General features: G+C 46.6%; 1 protein-coding gene across 1 annotated transcript; it reads right to left on the bottom strand.

Moving 5' to 3' along the window:
* Positions 1-278: 278 nt before the first annotated feature.
* On the bottom strand, positions 279-21,525 carry FYTTD1 (forty-two-three domain containing 1). The gene is made up of 9 exons (XM_083612974.1): positions 21,317-21,525; positions 13,619-13,750; positions 12,300-12,445; positions 9,954-10,066; positions 9,517-9,613; positions 6,915-6,976; positions 3,462-3,536; positions 3,064-3,190; positions 279-1,996 (listed from the first exon to the last, which is right to left on the bottom strand). The coding sequence occupies exons 1-9, from the start codon at positions 21,393-21,395 to the stop codon at positions 1,901-1,903; spliced, it is 927 nt and encodes a 308-aa protein (XP_083469100.1). The 5' UTR covers positions 21,396-21,525; the 3' UTR covers positions 279-1,900.
* Between the last annotated feature and the right edge of the window lie 251 nt (positions 21,526-21,776).

Raw genomic sequence — 21,776 nt, 5'->3', positions numbered from 1 at the left:
GCAGGGCTTTCCTTGATCTTAAGGTCTCAGCTTTATGTTAAAATTGGTAGTGCCATGAATTTTATCAGTCGCTATGAGAATAAGGGGACAGTTGAAAGCAGTAATGCTTATGGTATACCAGTCATTAGAACAACATTATTTGCATTTTTCTGGCACAGATCACGAGTTAAGATCATTGTGAAGAGTGGAGCGTTAAACATGTATTCCTGATTTAAGTACTAAGTTGGCCTTTGTTGAAGAATATGGAGCTGCAAAGTTCATATCTAAGTACACACAAATGCAAACTTGTAACACTTTTATTTTTAAAAAGTCCAACAGCTTTAGAATAGATCCAAATGTATTAACTTCTCCAAAAAAAAAAAAAAATACCCAAAGGTAGAGTTTAAAGCATATTCTCCTTAAATACAAACTAGCTCTCTTGAGATGCATTGCATCAATGTTTTGCATCCATGTTGATGCAAAAGGTTTTTTTTTTTTAAGTACATCCTGGTAGAAACCAAACACAGGATGATCAGAAGCATGTTTATCTACTTCATTTCTAATGGACTTTAACAGAATTCCTACTAACCGAGTAAAAAACAACAACACAAAAGGAGGAGCTTTAATATTCCATTTTTTCCCACTGCAAAGGTATAGAAGGTATTTCAAATAATTAAAAACAGAAGATGATGAACATTAAATTGTCATGGAGGCATGACTACATAAACACTGCTCTAAAGGCAGCCTTGCTACTGCCAAATATTTGTTTTGATCTCCACAATAAACTATTTTTTAAAAGAAATGTCAAAGAAAAACAAAGATCAAGTTACATATATCAGGTTTCTGAGACTGAGCAAACCTGGCATCCTTTTACCTACGTGTGCCTCCCAACACAACCACTATGGACATTTTAAATCCAGGAAGCAGGAGCTGTCCTCACAGGCAATTATGTTGAAATCAAAATCCAGCGCACATGAAGTAAGTGTGTGTGTGTGTGTGTGTGTATGGCGACGCTACCACTTTTGATCCCTTGAAGCAACAGGAAGGTGCCTTGAACCTCACAATGCTCACCTGGCGGGTCTGCCACTAGGTATACGAGTCACAAAAGTGCCACATTTGTACAACACAACAGGGCCACAACCAAAATAACTGATCCGGTAACATTGAATGGTCATCAAAGCATCGTTTCAGCCGATGAATATCTGAAGCAAACTCACAGCTTTAAAAAAAAGAGGGGGGGGGGAATAGCTTGTATGCACCCTGTATGGTCCTTTCTCGAGGATGTGGACTAGGTTCTTGCTGTGGCCTCATGTGAGGCCCTTGTTCTATCACTTAAGGGGACGAGAATGACCGCTACCCTTTTCATCGCCAAGAAAAGCTGGATTCTTACTTGCCTTGGATGCCAAACAATTTAGCGTCTAGTGCCAGATGAACTGCAGAGCTTGAGTGAAAGAAAGATCTGTGAGCTGAAGTAACGGAAAGACGAGCAGCAGCAGCAGCAGCCAAGTGCTGTCCGCTGCAAACATTTTAAGCAAATTTCGGCAGCCAGGGGGCACAAAATGAAATGACACAGCTTTGCAAGAGCGGGTGGAGCAAAGACTGACCCCTGCATTAATCACCACCTCTGTCGGCTGCTTAAGAAACCAAAATAAGAACAACTGGCTTTGCCCCCCCCCTCGTCCAGGAGCTTATGTGGACCCTTGCAGTCCAGACAACAGGATGCTGTTGTCCAAGCAACATTGAATTTTCTCTTTTTATGGTCCACTATCATGTGAGGGTGTTCTCTTTTTAACTATTCAGAGTAGAAGCCGTTTAAAAACAAAATTCAGTTTTTCAGTATCTTGACACAAAGTCCAACTTATTTTTCGGCCCACTGCTAGTTCAGTTCCTTAGAAAGATAGGGTTCCCCTGAACAGGCCCTCTAGCCCACAGTCACAAAACGGCTGCCTTTGTTCTGGGAGAGAGCCGTTCTCTGCTCCTTCAGGATCCCAAAGCGCTCGTTGAGGGTCATGTTTGTCTGTGAACAAAGGAGGACGTAAATCAGTACAGCAGTCACCCATCAAGCAGGCCAAAATTATGGTGCCTGGTTAATATTTCAACCAGTTCCCCTAGCACATTTAACACATGTGCTAAGCTTCAACTACAGTGGGGGACCTTGGAGAAGATACGGGTTGTGGGTTAGGTGAGAAAATAGAAATTAAAGAGTAGTCTTCTAATTGTGTGGAGAGTCTGAAGGTGTTCGGAGCACTCGCAAGCAGGGTTCGAAATTAGCAGGGCGCCAGGCGCATTTTGCGCCTAAAGATTCTCCATTTGTGAGCACCTCCAAAAGTCTGGGTGCCATTTTTTTGCGCCTGGCTGACACTCAAGGATTACTGAAATGTATGTGCTTTGAAGCCTCGAAGTTTATGTTAAGGATAGACAATATGTTAAGGAGTTTAACATTAAAGAGTAGAGTGTTTTGGAAACTGAAGTATGGTACCAATATTTTTATAGTGAACACTAAACTAAACACGTATTAACTGTTTCTGCTAAAAATGTGATATTAACAATGTGTCACTTATGTGAACTGCATACGTATTAGTTCATGCTTATCAAAATAATAAAAAGTGTTGCCAACGCCCCCAACCCCCAGTAGCGACTAGATGTTCTGCTTTCGCGCCCACAACCCAGGTCCTAGAAGCCATTTGGCCCCTAGCTCTTCCATCCCAGTTTCTAACACTGCTTGCAAGAAAGCGCAAAGAGGAACCCAGGAGGCAGCAGAGGAGACGCCGCATTCCTGCTTCAGGTCACTATCTGGAGCAACCAAACAGGCCCCATAGTCTCCTCCCCTTGACCCTGCAGGGCCTGACTGGCAGTTTGTTCAGCCTCTCTCCAACCAGGGGCTCCCAAGTGAGTGAACAGTGTTTTTTACTCCAATCCAGCTCCACGGATGGTGCCTCCCACCAGTCCTCTACATCCAGCTAGTCCAAGACAGGAACTCGGCTGCTCCGCAATTCCACGGCAAGATCCAAAGTCCAATAAAGAATCCATGGAGCCCGTTTTATTGTCAACAATGCACACCCATTTTATCTGGAAGCAACCAACCTGCTTTCCGACACTGTTGATATCAAACTGCAGCGGGACCCCTTTGGGAATCTTCTTCTCTTCCGACTGGTCCTTCTTCAAGAGGAAGGGAGGCACGGGAGTGCTGGTCAACCTTGGCTTCAAAGAACTGTGGAAAAAACACATGGCACACTGAACAGGGTCAACGGAAATGTCGATTTTCACCAAACTGTAAAAGGAGAGGAGACAAACACTACCTATTCCTTCCAAGCTAATAACAACATAGCAAGCAAGGGGGTAGGATTAACATAAGGCAACGGCTGCACGGCTGGACCTGGGTGATGAACAGTTTCTCACCAGCCATGTACTTTTCCTTAGCTCCCACCACTATTCCCATCAACCAGGAGATTCCAGCGCAAGATGAAGCTAATTTTACTCACATGGGGGATGGGACTGCGCCAGGATTGTCAATGGATACAGTCAAAATCCCTCCGTTTGTAGTGGATGTTCGCCATCTGTTTGGGAAAGCACAAGACCCAGTTGACCCAGTAAATCCTCTGCTAATACTACATAGTTTTTCTATCCTGCCTTTCATCCAACACAGGAGCATAGTGTGTCTCATAACATAAACTACGCACCACAAAATTGAATATACACATACTATAAGCACAAATCGGAGCCATAAAATAATAATCTCCAGAATCAGCATCAATTTTAAAGACTCGTTTTAAACTTGTACCTGGATAGTCCTAATGTGGAAGATGGTCAAAAATCATTCAAAACAGTTTCCATAAGCTATGTAAGCACTGATTTCTCACTAGCTGATGTTTTAACTATGGGTCATAACGTAAACTTTATGATCCCAGGTAAAGCAGGATGAGGAAATCTGTGGCCCTCCAATGTTGCTGGACTCCCATCAGCCCCAACCAGCATGGCCAATGAGCAGGGCATGATGGGAGTTGTAGTTCAGCAACACCAGGAGGGCCAAAGGTTCCCAAGGACTGAGCTAAAGGGTGTTCTGAAAAGACCAGCTGTACAGGCAGTTTGCTTCAAATTCCCACTTTAGATAAATTCATTGATAGTGCAAAAGGTCAGACTTAGACAAGCAACAGCCTTTTTTATAGGCTACTTGCATTCCTGGCTGCCTTAACCAATCCACCCTGGGCTTTTCAGGAGCTCAGCAGTTTGCCTGAAGCTGTACCAGCAAAGGCCTGAGCAATTTTCCCTTTGCTCGAGGCTGCTCCTCGAGACAACATCTGACAACACCTGGCCTAGCATGTAGGGCTTTCCTTACCCAACAGCCAGACCACCAATGCTAGGACACCAGTTTCTAAAAGCAGAGTGGTTTTCAAAAGAATGGCTTTTTTAAAGGATTAGGCAAATTGAATGAGTTAAGGCTGCTGATGGCAACTAGCCATGATGACTACCGTATTTTTTGCTCTGTAAGACACACTTTTTCCCTCCTAACAAGTAAGGGGAAATGTGTGTGCGTCTTATGGAGCGAATGCAGGCTGCACAGCTAAGCCAGAAGCCAGAACAGGGAGAGGGAGCGCTACGCAGCGCTCCCTCTAGCTATTTTGGCTTTTGATAGCCCCCACGAAGCCTCCATAGGGCAGCGGGACTAAGGCTCCCCGCTGCCCTGCGGAGGCTTCGCACGGCTCTCGTGGGAAGTGGGGGGCTCTGTCCCTTCCCCCACCTCCCAGAGCGTGGATCTGTCCCTTCCCCCACCTCCCAGAAAAGCCCCCAAGAACCGCGCTCCCTTTAAAGAGCGCGTGGTTTTTGCAGGGGGATGGGGGAAGGTACAGAGGGCAGCTTACCCGCGTGCAGCCTCTTCCAGGTAGGGAGAGCCTTCATCCCGCTGCCCGGGAGAGGCTTCAGCGGCTATCCCAGAAGCCAGAACAGTAAGAGGCTATCCCAGAAGCCAGATCCCTCTTGCTGTTCTGGCTTCTGGGATTCAGAATTTTTTTTTCTTGTTTCCACACCCCTCCCCCAACTAGGTGCATCTTATCGGCTGGTGCGTCCTATAGAGCGAAAAATACGCTATCTTCTCCCTTCTCCGTTGGAGGCCCCCTGCATCTGAATGCCAGCTGCTGTGAATCACAAGCCGGGGTGTGTACTCAGATCCCGTTTGCAGGCTTCCCATTGGGGCATCTGCTTGGCCACTGTGAAAACAGGATGCTGGACTAGATGGGCCACTGGCCTGGTCCAGCGAGCTCTTACGCTTCTTTCAAAAAGGTTGCAGTTCTGCACTATCTGTTCCCGTGTGTGAGGCTGCTGTCCCTAAACACACGCATGTGCACATGCTCCAGAGCACTTGGGGACTCTCCTTTTCTGGAAGCAGATCCTGTTTCCTCTTAGCAAACAAGTCCAATAAGGAAGGTAACTTCATCCGGAATGCAGAAGTAGCCACAGCAAAAAGTCCCGTTTTATAAGAAAGCAAATTAGACTGCAATTTTAAGTTACCACCATTTGAGCGAAAGAGGCTGGTTGGTAGTCAAGATCAGGCTGTTGGTAGTCAAGATCAGGAGTTCAGAAACCTTCAAGCTGAGTTTGGTGGCATTGCTCAGCTTATGATAAGACTTTCAACAATGGAATGGGGCAGAAAGCATTTTTTTTGTGATTTCCCCCTAACACTTGCAGCCTCCCACCCCCCATAAATCTGCTCTACGGGTTTGGGGGATCTTCCAGAGCAGATGGTGCATCACTGAAATTACTTTCCTCCCTTTTCTTCTGCCATCAGAAGAGACACTGTTTGATACAACCCCTTCCACATTCTCTACCTACTGACAACTGCCTCCTGCTAATAATAATAATAATTTATTATTTATACCCCGCCCATCTGGCTGGGTTTCCCCAGCCACTCTGGGCAGCTTCCAACAGAACACTAAAATATAATAACCTATTAAACATTAAAAGCTTTCCTAAACAGGGCTGCCTTCAGATGTCTTCTAAAAGTTTGGTAGTTATTTTTCTCTTTGACATCTGATGGCTTCCTTCCCCTTCCTCTGTTGCCTGTCCTGTGGCAAGTGATAGATTGTAAGCTCCTAGGGGCAGGGACCTGCTCACTTGTACACCACAAAGCACAATGAAACTACTGATTTCAAAATGGCACTGATTTTTTTGTTTCTTAAAATTCCTCCGCAAGGCTGGGTATGAGGCATCTAGTTAACAGAGAAATACCAGTTACTGAGCAAAACACTGCCCATTAAACACTTCTTATTCTTATTCCCCACCCATCTGGCAGGGTCTTCCCAGCTACTCTGGGCTGCTTACAGCACATATGCTACAGATCCGAGAGCAGTCAGAGAAGAAACCAGGGCATTAAAGACCTCTGCTTTCTACAATTCCCAAGCAACCAACTTTCCTCCCTACAAACGCTGTTTCTCACTGCCTGCACCCTGGTCCCAACCTGTAAAGCTCTCCACAGCCGTTTAGAGGGTGTTCATTCGACATTTGGGGATGAGTAGCACACTGTCTGATCCTATGCATGCTTCAGAAATTCAATGGGGCCTGATCCCAAGTAAAAGCGTACAGAGGACATCTCCAAAACCTTCCCCACTCGGAAAGCAAGTGGCAGGCAAACAACAGTTTCATTTTCAGAACTGGTGACATACCATATTATCACAGCGTGTTCAGAATATGAGACCATCCCTAATTTACACTAGAAGCCCACCCTTTCTGAAGCTCCCTGCCACCACTGCAGCAGGATACTGCTCCTGCCTCCCAGCTCAGCAGCACTCCAAGGCCACCTCCCAAATCAGACATCCAGCGCCCTCGATACACCCCATGAATATTTGGTTGCAGGGGCCAACAGTGGTCTAAAAAGCCACAGTCTCAACACACATGCATTACTGCCTCCACAACTGCTCTGCCAAATAAATCGGAACACTTACGGGCGAGTTCTGTTTGTGACCTGGGCGCTTAGGTCATCTTCTGGATGGACTTGGGCCTGCACCTGCCCGAGGAGGAAAGAAAATACCGGTAGAGAAAATGAGAAAGCTGAAGATGTTTTTTGGCGGGGAGGGAAGAGTTATTCAGGAGACAACTATAGACTTAGTCTAGGTCACTGGAATCTGACCAAGACATTCCAACCGGGTTGGGGTTTCTGGGTGTGAGTGTTTCTCCAGAGATTCATAAAGGGATTTGCATGACAAACAGGCATTTACGAAGCTTGTTGGCACTGTGACATGACGGGTTAAGTCTCTTTTATGTGATTTTGAATTTTATTGTTATTCATGTTTTTATACTGTATTTGATGCTACTTTTATAATTAAGTGTTTTAAATTTGTTGTTAGCCACCCTGAGCCTGGCTTTTGAACCGGGAAGGGCGGGGTATAAATAATAATAAAATAAAATAAAATAAAATAAAAATAATAATTAGGATTAACCCAAATGTTAGCCATTTTGAATACAAATAGCAAAAAGTGCAATATAAAGATTTCAAAATAAAACGACACACAAAACATACACATACAGAAGGAACACTTAAAGAGGCTTAGTGGACCCCAAAAGTCAGCCAACTGGTGGGAGATTCCCTCCCCCCCACTCCATCCCATTCTGAAGTGCTGCTTCTTCAAGTGCCGTCTACACTCTGCCCCCAAACCTGGCCAGTAGGGCAGGTCATTTTAGGGGGTGAAACTTAATTTTTGCAAATTTCTTCAGTGAGCGATCTTAAAAATACGTTTTTGGTTGTGAGGAACTCAAATTTGCTATTATTTTGTGACTGGACAACATTTAGCTTGGTAAATCTATGTTTGATTAAAAAGTACAAGAAACTGCTCTTGGAAAAAAAACAAATAAATTTAAATTTACCTTCTGAAAATATCAGATAACGCTTAAATACTACTACTACTGCATAAAATAACTGCAAGTACCGTACTTGGCAATCATTTTTATTTATTTCTATGCAATTTCACACCCATTTTACTTACCACACAAGACTATATACTGATTTGACCAAAATATTTTTGGAATTTCCAAGTCATGTTACAACTTTTTAGCACCCCTCAGCTTTGGAATTTGAAAGCTGGAAAAAATCAACATGCCCAACTGGCCAGCATCAGCCACTGTGGGTCCCCACCTTCTGCAAGCCAGCAGGACTGGCTTCATCCCTGACTCTTGCTCTTTCCAACCATGTATATGTAGCATGGGGACATGGGTGGCGCTGTGGGTTAAACCGCAGAACCTAGGACTTGCCAATCAGAAGGTCGGCGGTTCAAATCCCCGTGACAGGGTGAGCTCCAGTTGCTTGGTCTCTACTCCTGCCAACCTAGCAGTTCGAAAGCACGTCAAAGTGCAAGTAGATAAATAGGTACCACTCCAGTGGGAAGGTAAACGGCGTTTCTATGCACTGCTCTGGTTCGCCGGAAGCAGCTTAGTCATGCTGGCCACATGACCCGGAAGCTGTATGCCGGCTCCCTCGGCCAGTAAAGCGAGATGAGCGCCGCAACCCCAGAGTCGGCCACGACTGGACCTAATGGTCAGGGGTCCCTTTACCTTTATCTATATGTAGCTAAGCTGTGTGTCTGGTAACTCACTGCCTAAGATGCTCTCCCACCCCCAAACTGTTTTGAGCCTCCTCGCCTTCGTTCTCCCTGCCTGAACTGCTTCTTCAAACCACTCACGTTTCCCTGCATGTGACCCCCTGCCTCACTTTACAATTCTCCAGCTTTGTTCCACGCAGGCAGGCTGAGAACCACTTGTGCTCCCTTCAACAACCACTCCTGTTGCAAACTTATCTGGCATTCCAGAGAACTCCGAGTCTTTCGCTGACTGCAGGAACGAGACGTACTCCAATTTGTACTCCTTTTTTGGCTCAGAATTTTTGTTAAACTGCGAGCCGTGTCTATGCACGCCCTGCACTCTCCAAGTTTGCATCCACAAAGAGTGTGAAAGTTTGGTTCTGGTACTGTATCTCTGGCATTCCATCACGCCTTTAGGCTGAAGAAGGCCCTGGGATGGATTTCTTCAATAAACACACCACTGTGATGTTGGTAGGCAGCTTTACTCGATCAGAACAACAGCGGCTGCTGGGGAACCCACAAAAGTGGAGTCTGCAGGCCTATAAATTACACAGGCTTCTACAGAGGCATTTCCTAGCCTTGGCTTCACACAAGCATAGAAATCAAGTCACAATCTCTGGGGAGAAGCATGTCTGCATTATCAGAGCTGGATGCCTGATTCAGTGAGAACAGGGCTTCTGTTCTCTATCAAACTAGCTCATGGCCGAGTTTTTCCTGCACCGATGCTTTTAATACAGCCGTCAGAAGGCTCCGTCACGACAAATAGCACACAGGCATGTACGCAACTCTTTTAGTGCCAATGACCGAAACCTTAAGATCTAATGAAAAGTAGCATCTGAAGGAGAACATGGCTATATATAAAACACACAACCTTAGCCAAGTTTTCTTCAAACTCTATCCAGATGGTCAGATTATGTCGAACAGAGAGGTGCAGGGGAAGAGAACAGCACTCTTGCTCTGCCTCCTACAGTACCTTCAGGCCCCTCTTAAAAAGGAAAGTGGCTTGGCGCGCGTCTTTCTGCTGGTAGAGCTTATTCCCGATCCTGGCAGAAGGAGACTGTATGTTGGTTCTGTAAAACATCCACAAAGAATCGTCAGCACCATCGATGTTACAGGATGACGCAACCAGGACAGGCGGGTGCTGTGCCCCGAGGAGATCACAATCTAAAGCAGGGATGGGACGCATTATGTTCCAGGAAACCTTCCAAGGGCTGTATGCCAGCGGTGGGAGGATCAGGAACAAAAGCAGATGGAGCAAGCAATGCTCCTCTCCCCACATGCCACTCCCCAGCCTCCATTTTTCTAGGCAAGGAAGCAGCACGGTCAGAGTTTGTGGCAAAGGCAGACAAAGCACTCAAGGCACATGCAGAGCAGACCACAAGACCTTTGCAAACGGCATATGGCTCTCACCTTCTGTTTAACAAAGTAGGCCTCCTGAGAATGGCTCCTTGCTTTCTCTGCAACTCAGATTGTCTTTGGACGGTGGTCTTCCTTTTCAAAACCGAGTAGTCCCGCTGTATGTTCTTCAGGAAGAGAGATGTTAAATAATTAGGTCCACACATTTCCAGCAGTGTTAGTCTGTTGCAGCAAAAACCCCAAGACGTTTAGAAGCTGCTTTACTAATAGCACAATCCTAACCATGTCCACTCAGAAGCAAGCACTGTAGAAATTAATCGTGCTTCCTCCCAGGTGTGCAGGATTAGGACTGCAGCCTCTGTGTGATACCCAACTAGGGTAGAGCAATTACGTTCACTGACTGCAACGGGTCTGCTCGGAGTATGGACAAATGCTAACTCTCATCCAAAAACTGTCTCTGCCACCCGATGCACTACAGATTGTTTCAAACTCTATCTGCCATGCTGGCTGGGGCTGATGGGAGCTGTAAACCAACATCTGAAAGGTACCAGGTTCTCTGCTTCATTAATATATTTATACCCTACCTTTCTTTGAGATGGCTCACAACGCAAACACAATTAAATTGAAAAACCCTGCAATATCCAAACAGAGCAACTGAACAAGACGTAACTTGAAACAGGAGCAATAAAGTTAGCGTAAAAATGCCACCTTCACCCCTGCCAGCCTACCCCTGCCCCAGTATCTAAGAGGAGGGTCCTTCTCTGTGTCCCAAGTATGGTGGATATTAAGCAGATCGGGGCCAGAAAAAGAGCCTCTTCTGTGGTGGCGCATGAACTGCGCACGCCCCACACATACCTATGGCCCTTCATGTGTATATACACATTTCATAAGGCCTGCTAGAAGTTTTCTCCAGTTGCATTTAGGACATCTCGGCTCTCCATCTGGGCCACTGAAACCTCATTATTTTGAGCAAGGCACCTTTCATAGATAACGAATGGGCATCTGGATATAAGACTTCACAGAAAGTCTCTGCTTCTGGCCAGCAGAGCTGCTTTAGCATCTCAATCTGCAGATCATCTGCTACTTATCTGCTGCCAGGCATGTTGGTTTGGCTGCGACTTTTTACGATTTGTAAACTTCATAACAAGTGCGGGACAGGATGGTCAAAGTCCAAAAATAAAAGTGTCGCGTGACACATACTACGCGAACAATTCTCCAAGAGCTCACCAAAGCCGAGGAAAGTGAAAGTCATGCTTAAGCCATCCTTGTAAGTTAGTCCGAAAGAATTGCTAGGGCACCATATTGCTTTTTCTAGCCCATCTATTCACGCTTGCCATATTACTCACTGGTTGCCTACAACTTCGAGAACACAGAAATGTCCTGCCTCCTCAAGTCCACCTGCCAGGGCAAGGGTCAGAACAACTCTAGCCCACCAGAGGTGCAATTAGTCAGGACACAACACAGGGCCTTTCTGACCACACAGCGCCTGGGCTGTTTTACAGTGGTGCCTCGCAAGACGAAATTAATTCGTTCCGCGAGTCTTTTCGTCTTGCGATGTTTTTCGTCTTGCGAAGCACGGTCCGTCGCAACTGCGCCTCTTCAAGCGGCTTTAAGAAAAAAGGGAACAAACTCGCAAGACGTTTTCGTCTTGCGAAGCAAGCCCATAGGGAAAATCGTCTTGCGAAGCAATGCAAAAAACGAAAAACCCTTTCGTCTTGCACATTTTTCGTCTTGCGAGGCATTCATCTTGCGAGGCACCACTGTATTTTGGGGGGGGTCTCCTGCTTTTCCTTTGCATTTTTCATTTCTTCCTTCTTTCTATTGGATTTTTAATGTTATTTGTTTTGCTGCTTGGCATACGATTGTTTTAAGCCACCTCGGGGGTCCCCTACAGTACCACGTGTGGCTGGGAGCCCCTCTGGTTTCCTCCTGCAGTCTAATCAGGAAGTGAATCTGGGGAGAAGTTGTCCCACTCAGACGGCCCCTTCCCAAGTGCAACTTACTGCCAGCAGAGCAGGTGGCCCACCCAATGCGAGGATCCCCTTCCCCCTCCAGGAAAGGAAACTGGCTCTCACCTTTGCCCCTCTGGATTTCCTTTGGCTCAGAAAAAACCTCCATCATAGTTTGGTGCAAACCACACACTTTCAGCTGGAAAGAGTAGTCACTTGCCTCAGAGTGTCACTGGAGGTGAGAGCACCTCTGCCCATAGAAAGAGAGCGGAATATATGGAATGGGACACAATGCAGCTGCTCCATTCATGGATGAAGCCTTGCGCTCTTGGAAAAAGGGGTGCTGAGAGTGAAGGAACTCCACCAGATCCCACCTCAATGCAGAGGCATTCTTACACTGCTGCCCAGAAAAAAAGATGGGTATGTTTTTGCCCCAAAGCCGCACACATACCTTTTCACTGAGAGGCGATCTGTTGAGGGGGCTGATGCCTTTGTAAGAGCCCAAGGCTTTCCTTGCCGCTAGCCCGGTTTTGACTCCATAGGGAGGCCTCTTTCCAGCCACCCGTTTTCTGCGTCCTAAACGGTTCTTTCCAAAACCTGAAATGGCATAAATAGGAGACAAAAAGTGAGCCAGTGGCACAGAAGCAAGTAAGTGTGCCTCGGTCAAGACTAGCGAAGGAACACTGGCAGAGCTTTTAAAAATATATTTGGGGAAGGGATTCCCCTTCCATATTTATTTTAGAAAAAAATCTGGGAGGAAATTAATAAAAACCCTTGTTTTCTTAGCAGATCTAAACTTGTATGCATCACAGGCAGATATCCTAGAGCAAGTCAGCATATGGAAATCGTTGCCACAGAGGTCTGTGGCTCCCTAGCAAAGATACTTGAAGAGGATAAATTGACACACAGGGGAACAGCTCCATCCACATCTCATAGCAACAACACCAAAAAACACAGCTTTCATTATCAAAGGGATTCCATTCCCCAATACCAGATGCTGGGGCTTAATACCAAAGGAGGATTATGTCTCAAGTCTTGCCGGTAAACCTTTGTAAAACATCTGGCTGGCTGCTGCAAGTATCAAAATTATTGAAAAAAATAACTTGGGTTGACAGTGCATCACAATTCTTATACAGGGATGGGAGGCAGAGCCGTTTTGTAAGTTCAGCAACAAGACAAACTCCATCGGGGTCCTCCTGATCCCACACTGCTTCTAATCCAGTTCATCATTATAAGAACTTCTATTTAACTTGAAAAACTGGTGCGTGGGTCTGCTTTTTTCCTCCTCCCTAACCATCCCTTTTTTGTTTTGTGTTGTGTCGGGCAGATTGTAAGCCCGCAGGCAAGAGACTGTCTTGTTTTAAGTGACGGTGCATGTCACTCTGGAAGACTCTGGTTGAAAGACAGGGTAAAAATGTTCCAAAAAATACTTTACTCTTTTAAGAGGACAAAATGCATTATGTATTACTTAGCACATAAACCTGTACTGGCTGTTGTACTTTTGAGTATATATTAAGGAAAATCAAAAAACAAAATTTTTTTCCTTCCAGTAGCACCTTAAAGACCAACTAAGTTAGTTCTTGGTATGAGCTTTCGTGTGCATGCACACTTCTTCAGATACCTATTAAGGAATTCCTTATGTATTAAGGAAAATGTTATTTATCACCTGCCTTTAAAAAAAGGCAGGTCTCAAACAACCTTGACATTTTACTGTCCCGATACAAAATATGTCCCCGGTGTTTCAGAAAAAAAGCAAGCAAAACTACCTACCTGTGTACTCCTGGATTCCCCATTTGGTTCTCCTCATCCGGAATTGCCGCTTGCCAGCCTGTTGAAGCCCCCTCTTCATTCTGGGAGAATACTGCTTCCTCTCTTCTTTCTTATTCAGTTTAATTATATCATCTGCGAAACACATAGCGAGAATTTAAGTACTGAACACTTCTCACTGTGGGGGACAAAAACAGCAACCCATGCATGATTTGTTATTTTTAAAAAGACTCAGGTTTTCACTTAAGTAAACTCTCAAATTTGTTAAGTAAACTCCCGGAATAGATCTGAAACCTTTAGAAACTTTTCTGGAATTGAGAACCTTTCTGGAATTGTGTAATGGGGTTAATTGAGTCCTTGTCTTTAGCCAGCCTCCCTCCCTTGTTTCAACAGGGCCCTGGGTCTGTCACACTTCTCTGTAGAGAGCCATGTGCGCAAAGGTAAAGGGACCCCTGACCATTAGGTCCAGTCGTGAACAACTCTGGGATTGCGGCGCTCATCTCGCTTTATTGGCCGAGGGAGCCAGCGTACAGCTTCCGGGTCATGTGGCCAGCATGACTAAGCTGCTTCTGGCGAACCAGAGCAGCGCACGGAAACGCCGTTTACCTTCCCACCAGAGTGGTACCTATTTATCTACTTGCACTCTGACGTGCTTTCGAACTGCTAGGTGGGCAGGAGAAGGGACCGAGCAATGGGAGCTCACCCCGTTGCAGGGATTCGAACCGCCGACCTTCTGATCGGCAAGTCCTAGGCTCTGTGGTTTAACCCACAGCGCCACCCGCATCCCTGTAGAGAGCCATGTGCATAAATGGTGCTATATATATACATTATCCCTGCCAAATAGCTCAGTCGGTAGAGCATGAGACTCTTGCTCTCAGGTTAATAGATTCAAGCCCCACGTTGGGCAAAAGATTTCTGCATTGCAGGGGGTTGGGCTAGATGACCCTCGTGGTCCCTTCCAACTCTACTATTCTATGATTCTATACATACAACATTAGGCTTAGCTGCAATGTAGCATCCACTGCCATGTATGATGCTTGTGGGAAAGCCCAATCTCTCCATCTGAGAGTGGCCACAGACGGCACACGCTCCTTGCATGCAGAAATTCCCAGGTTCAACCTCTGGCATCTCCCAGGTAGAGGAAGATGCTCTTCTGGGGACCTGAGAGCTGTTGGCAGTCAAGTGTGGTCCAGACGGTCAGCAACCTGACAATGAAAGGCTGCTTCATATGTCTTGTAATCCCTGCTCTTCACACCTGCTCTTTTTAAAACGGGGTTAGGTGAGTTCTGTTGCTAGTTTAGCCCAGTGTATTGCCCAGAGTGCTACACAGCCAGACAGCACTCTGAAAATTGCATTTATCACATATTTGTGATAAACTGAACTTCTTTTAGAAGCCTGCTTCAATCCCATGAGATTTACACATGGCGTACACTGCAGAATCTATAGGGTGACACAATAGAATCTTATTTTTCTTCCATTTGAGGCCCTTCTGAATCCTCATTTGCCTTGAAAGTGCTGAAGGTTGCAGGACAGCAATCTAACAGCAAATAAATAAAAATCTTTGCGAAAGCATGGCCATTAAAATTTAAACCAAGAGCCCTTCCACATCTCTGAACATATATTGCACCCACAAGCACTAAGATAATGAATTCTGTCAGTAATTCAGAATGCCCCAGTTTTCTTTTCGCAAGAGCTGCTATAATTCATTCAGCACCATTACTTCATCCCTAAACACATTGTTAGCCTGCATTTGATTCAACTTCAAAATTAGAAACCGACTCCCAAAGTTCAGGCAGCGGCATCATCATTGCAGTGAACTTCTACAGTGAACTGCTGTGTAACAGCATCAATCTTACAACAATCCTGCAAAGAGGAACAGAGTCTAGCGAACATGTCCGAGGGGATCCAGCAAATTTGCTTCTAAGTCAAATTTGAAGCTAGCAAGCACACATAACCTGACTGCTCCCAAAGCCAATACTTTCCTTGCCCCATAAATATCCCCCCGCAAAAAAAAATCATATTCAGGAAGACTAGGTCCACCCTCAGCCCCCAAGACAAATACACATCTCCCAAGAGAACTCATTGGCTCGCTCACTAAGGTCATTTTGCACTACCGCACATGCTCTCTAAACTGTAGACCAGCTGAACATATCACACCGCAGGAGGAAGCCTCTGACTGGTATACTATCGGCACAAAGTTTGTTTCAGAAGGTACGGAGGATTCCAGCAGATGTTGCTACACACAGCAACCCAAGTCACAAGGGCAGAATTTCAGATTAACTCGTCTTGAGGAGTAAGGAATCAAACACAGCAATGACACTTCTTACGATGCGTTGGCTGCTAGCCTGCAGTTTGTGTTTGGTGGTCAAGGAAAGATGGGTGTGACTAAAGTGAAGGACCATTGGAAATGACCTTTCTGCCTTGGCCTTCTCTAACAAAATGATTTACTGTATCTATGCAAATCCTTCTTGCCAGCGAGATCATGAGGATCCAGAAAGTTCAGAGTGATGAACCAAGAAGCCTGGATGCAATAATGGGAACAAAGTAAAATGATAGGTAAATGAGAAGGCCAGAAGGCTGGCTTTTTGCACATAAAAGCCTCTACATGTAGCTCAGGAGCAAGCTTCCTCCATCAACTAGAAATTCTATAGAAATGTAAAGGTAAAAAAGGTAAAGGACCCCTGGTGATGCACACAAGACATCTGCAGGCAAGACAAAATCACTCATCAGGAATCTGTTGCCATAGTCATTGTCCTTGATGGGTAAATCCATTCAGGAAGACCATCCACAAAGAAAACCTTCCAGATGAGTCATCCATGTTTACATGTCCCAACCCACCTTTTATCAGAACCTTCCCTATTACATTACTGAGGTCTTCTTCTCTGGAAACTCCTCCCCTATGACCAAGCACACCTACCTGAATTTTACCCTATCCACTCTCATTCCCTCATTTTGACCCCTTCTTATTGGTCACCATGCCAACTCACCTAAACAAACTTATTAAAGTTCAGGCTCCCTGAGCACCTTCTACAATGCTGTCTGAAGTTTCCCCTCTGCTCTCTCTTCCTCTGAGCAACCATTCTGCACACACCAGGAACATCTTTAAACTTCAGAACCAAGGCTTGGTGAAGGGTCTATGCCCGTGATCCTATTTTACTAATAAAGATCTGAACTCACTGCATAGACTGCTGAGCTCAATGCCTGGGTCCCATCTCTTCTATCACCTACAAACACAACATTTCAGGAGCAACTATCTCCACTTTCAGAGCTATTCCCCCTTTAGAATAGAACTTTCTATTTCTTTAACTGAGAAGTGTGGTTGTGTTAGAACTATAAATGTATGCTGCTGCACTTTATTACAAAAATCACATTTAATTCTTTATAAGAAATTCTTTTGTGTAATTTTTGTGAAGGAAACTCAGAAACTTCAGAGGGTTTGGATACACATGTACGGCAGTGCTTGGTTCTATGTCAGCTAAAAGTCCCCACTGGTGCAAGTGTCACATTTCCAAGTCCACGTGTCTTTCAGCATCCCCACCCCCACCCTGCACCCCCTGTTTACACACTTTACAGTATGAAACACATCCTGAAAAACCAGGATATGCCCATTAGCAAAGTAATCCTATGAAGTGAGAGGGACACTGGTCTGACCCTGCACAGCTTCTTGCTGCAGAACAGAAGATTGTGCCGTGATGGAATATAATCACACGTCAGCAACTTGTTCAACAGGACACTACAGCCAGTGATATTGCCGTATTTTAAAGGCATCTTCCGCTTTTAGTTCTAGGTCAACAGAGGTGGAACATCAACTCAATGCACTTATGCAACTCCCCTAATATATAATAATAAAATCATAGCAACAATTCTGCAGATTTGCATGCATCATTAAAAGATTTACAGTTAGGATGGTCAATGGAGATATCTCATTATATACAAAAATATACAGTTGTATCATACATACATACATACATAGTATATCACAGATCGCCTTCCCTGGCACCCACAGGGTTTCCTGTTCCCGCTGGAATTACTCTTGTAAGAAGAATTCTACTGCAGCCAAAGGAGCATGTTGTGGGTTCTGTGTGCTTGGTTACAATGTGTATGTTGTGTGTTTGTGCCCATGTGGTACCTGTGACAGTTTCTCCAGTTTGCCAATATGCTCACAGGAAAAGCTTGATAATCCCTTATGTATTAGTTACAGTAAGCGAGTCTATGAAGGCGAAGGAGTCATCAATTTGGAGGTACTTGGTCAGGAGACTTGCAACCCAAGGTCAGGCATCATGTTGTTGATACTGTTCCTTGAAGAAGCAGATATACAGTGTTGGATATCCAGGCGGTTTATAGCAAGGAATGCTTTTAATCAGACTTGGCTGATGTCCCAGCAGCAGCCTTAACTGGAGAACTCAAACCTGACCTCAGTTATCCATGCCCTGGTTCTTCCAGGCTAGACTACTATAATGCTCTTTATGTGGGTCTGCCTTTAAAGATAATCCAGGAAGTTCAATTGCTTCCTGATTACTATCAGCAATTTAAGAGACTCCATCATTTTCATTGGCTGCTTCTTTCTATCCAGGCCCAGTTTTGACTTTACATTTTAAAGTGCAGGCTACAAGCTTCAAGCAGGTGTTGCCAGGAAGCCTATAAATCTATAATTATTAATCATACAAATGGGGCATTTAAGGTGCCAGCCTTCACCCAGTTCCTCCCTCCAGCAAATGTCACTCAGATTTTATTATTCTTATTTATTATGTTTAAAGGGCCACCCATCAATAAGTAATTACAGTGGTGCCCCGCAAGACGAACGCCTCGCAAGACGAAAAACCCGCTAGACGAAAGGGTTTTCCGTTTTGGAGGCGCTTCGCAAAACGAATTTCCCTATGGGCTTCCTTCGCAAGACAAAAGCCCATAGGGAAATCTCCAGGACAGCGGGGAAGTGCAGCGCATCTTCCCCACTGTCCTCGGACCTCCTCCGAAGGCTGGCGGTGGGGCGGAGAGACCTCCTCCCGCCGCCAGCCTTTGGAAGGCTGTTCCGAAGGCTGGCGGCGGGAGGAGGTCTCTCCGCCCCACCGCCAGCCTTTGGAAGGCTGCTCCGAAGGCTGGCGGCGGGAGGAGGTCTCTCCGCCCCACCGGCAGCCTTCGGAAGGCTGCTCCAAAGGCTGGCGGTGGGGCGGAGAGACCTCCTCCCCGCGCCAGCCTTCGGATGGCTGTCCTGAAGACTTGCGGTGGGAGGAGGGTTTTCTTTCCCACCGCCAACATTCAGAATGCTGTTCTGAATGTTGGCGGTGGGGAGGAAAAACCCTCCTCCCACCGCAAGCCCCGGGAACAGAGGAGAAGCGCTGCGCGCCTTCCCCTCTGTTCCCGTAGCTGTCCTGAAGGCTTGCGGTGGGGAGAAAAGCCCTTCTCCGCACCGCCAGCCTGGCAAGCGGTCTCGATAGGAACGCATTAATTGATTTTCAATGCATTCCTATGGGAAACCGTGCTTCGCAAGACGAAAAACTCGCAAGAAGAAAAAACTTGCGGAACGAATTAATTTCGTCTTGCGAGGCACCACTGTACTGGGCAAGAAACAAACAAATCTATATTAAAAAATACAATATATGTGCCACAAAGCCTTTGGCACACACCCTTAAGCACACAGCTATGAAATAAGCACATTCTCTTCTTACACGCAACACCATCTCCTCCTGTGTTGATTTACAGATTTTAAGTGCCTGATGACAGAGATCTGTCTTCTTATACTTTCAACAGTGACACGCACATAGGGAGCCAGTGTGGAGCAGGGCTCAAACGCTTGCTTGGCCATGAAGCTCAGTGGGTGACTTCTCAGCCCAACCTACCTCTCATGGCGGTTGTTGTGGGGATTAGGAGAGGTGGGGGGGGGGAGAGAGCCATGTACACCACTTTGAGCTCCTTGGAGGAAAAGGTAGGATATACATGCAATTAATAGTACTAATGATAGCAATAGATGGCATTTTCTCATCTACCTCCTCCTTCTCCTAGCAGCAGCAGCAGCAGCAGAAACCTATTCAAAAGAATTACATTATTCTAAAAATTAGATTCTTGCATTACAAAGAGGTTGGACTAGATGACCCTTGGGGTACAACTCATCAATTCTATGACAGTGTATTTCCTCAAATGAAAGTCCCCAGGCTCTGAGATCTTTGGGGGAGGCCGTTCTCTCCATCCTGCCACCCCCGCAGGCACTCTTGGTGGGGACTTGGGAGAGGGGTGGCTGCTCCCAAACAACTTTGGATCTCCCTGCCTAGAGAAGCTAGACTGGCTCCCTCCCAGCAGGTGAAGACCTTCTGGTTCCAACAGGCTTTGGGGAACCGACTGCTTTTCAGCTGGTGCTGTGCTGTTTTTATTGTAACCATCCATTGTGTTTTTCATAGATCTCATTTATTACACAGAGGTACATACATACAGTGGTACCTCTGGATGCGAACAGGATCCATTCGGACCCCATTCGCATCCTGAAGTGAACGCAACCCGCATCTGCGCAGGTCGTGATTCGCCGCGTCTGCGCATGCGCTTGATGTCATACTGAGCGTCTGCACATGCGCAAGCGGCGAAAACCGGAAGTAACACGTTCTGTTACTTCCAGGTCGCTGCTCAACCCAAAAACGCTCAACCCGAAGCTACTTTAACCCGAGATATGAGTGTATATCGTTTGGACTACTGCAATGCGCTCTATGTGGGGCTACCTTTGAAGGTGACCCGGAAACTACAATTAATCCAGAATGCGGCAGCTAGACTGGGGACTGGGAGTGGCTGCCGAGACCATATAACACCGGTCTTGAAAGATCTACACTGGCTCCTAGTACGTTTCCGAGCACAATTCAAAGTGTTGGTGCTGACCTTGAAAGCCCTAAACGGCCTCGGTCCAGTATACCTGAAGGAGCGTCTCCACCTCCATCGTTCTGCCCGGACACTGAGGTCCAGCGCCGAGGGCCTTCTGGCGGTTCCCTTGCTGCGAGAAGCCAAGTTACAGGGAACCAGGCAGAGGGCCTTCTCGGTGGTGGTGCCCGCCCTGTGGAACCCCCTCCCACCAGTTGTCAAAGAGAAAAATAACTACCAAACTTTTAGAAGACATCTAAAGGCAGCCTTGTTTAGGGAAGCTTTTAATGTTTAATAGGTTATTGTATTTTAGTGTTTTGTTGGAAGCCGCCCAGAGTGGCTGGGGGTCCCAGCCAGATGGTCAGGGTATAAATAAATAATTATTATTATTATTATTATTATTATTATTATTATTATTATTATTATTATTAAATTAACGTTCAATCGTTTTTCTCAACTCGCTTTTCTAGTTTTTCAGCTGCTTATATTTTTACCGGAGTCCCTGCCAGGAGGAAAAGGCAGGGTATCAATAAATGCTACCGATTCTGCTCCTGCAGCGGGAGGTTCCACCGATCTCCCCCCGCACCGCCTCTCAGCCCCGCCCCCGTCACCTGCCGCGGCCCCCAAGGGTCGGTCCCTAACTCCTTAGGCTCCCCCGCCCGCCGAACTCTCCCAACCGCCTCCCCCCCCCTTCGCTGCTCCCTTTGGTTCGGCCCCCTCTCCTCCTTCTCCCCCCTCCCAAAAGAGCGCACATGGTTCGGTCCGAGCATCCCTCGCTCGGCTCCCCGCTCCCAAGCCCCGCCCCCATTTTGACCCCCCCCTCCCGCCGCCGCCGCCGCCGCCCACTTGACCGGCCTCCCTCACCCAGCGACATGTCGATTTTCTCCAGCGTCTCGCTGCTGACGCTCCTCAGCGGGGCTCCGCCAGCGCCGAAGCCGCTCATGGCCGCCGCTCCCCAAACACAAGACCGAGAGCGAGGAAAGCGGCACCACAGAAGCTCCTCGCTCTTTCCCCTTTCTGGGCATGCGCCGGGCGCGCTGGACGCATGCGCCACGCTCGAGCTCTCCACCCGCGTGACGGAACCCAACGCCTCCTCTCAACGCGAGAGCCCATTACGGGGCGGGGAAAAGGGCGGGGACCGCCGTCGGCCGTTGCTGCGCTTGCGCGAGCCGAGCGACTTCGGCGACGCTCGGGGGCGGGGGGGGGAGTACCGTAGTTCGCCGAGCTGAGCGCATAGGAGGAGGTACCGTAACGCGCTCCGCAACATAAAACCTGGCAATGAAATCCTAAAGAGATAAGAACAAGTTAAAAGCAAATTATCTAA

This window comes from Podarcis filfolensis (assembly GCF_964270895.1).
Source record: "Podarcis filfolensis genome assembly, chromosome: 5".
NCBI lineage: Eukaryota > Metazoa > Chordata > Lepidosauria > Squamata > Lacertidae > Podarcis > Podarcis filfolensis.
Note: the sequence above shows the minus strand (reverse complement) of the source record. Positions and strands in the feature narration are given on the sequence as shown.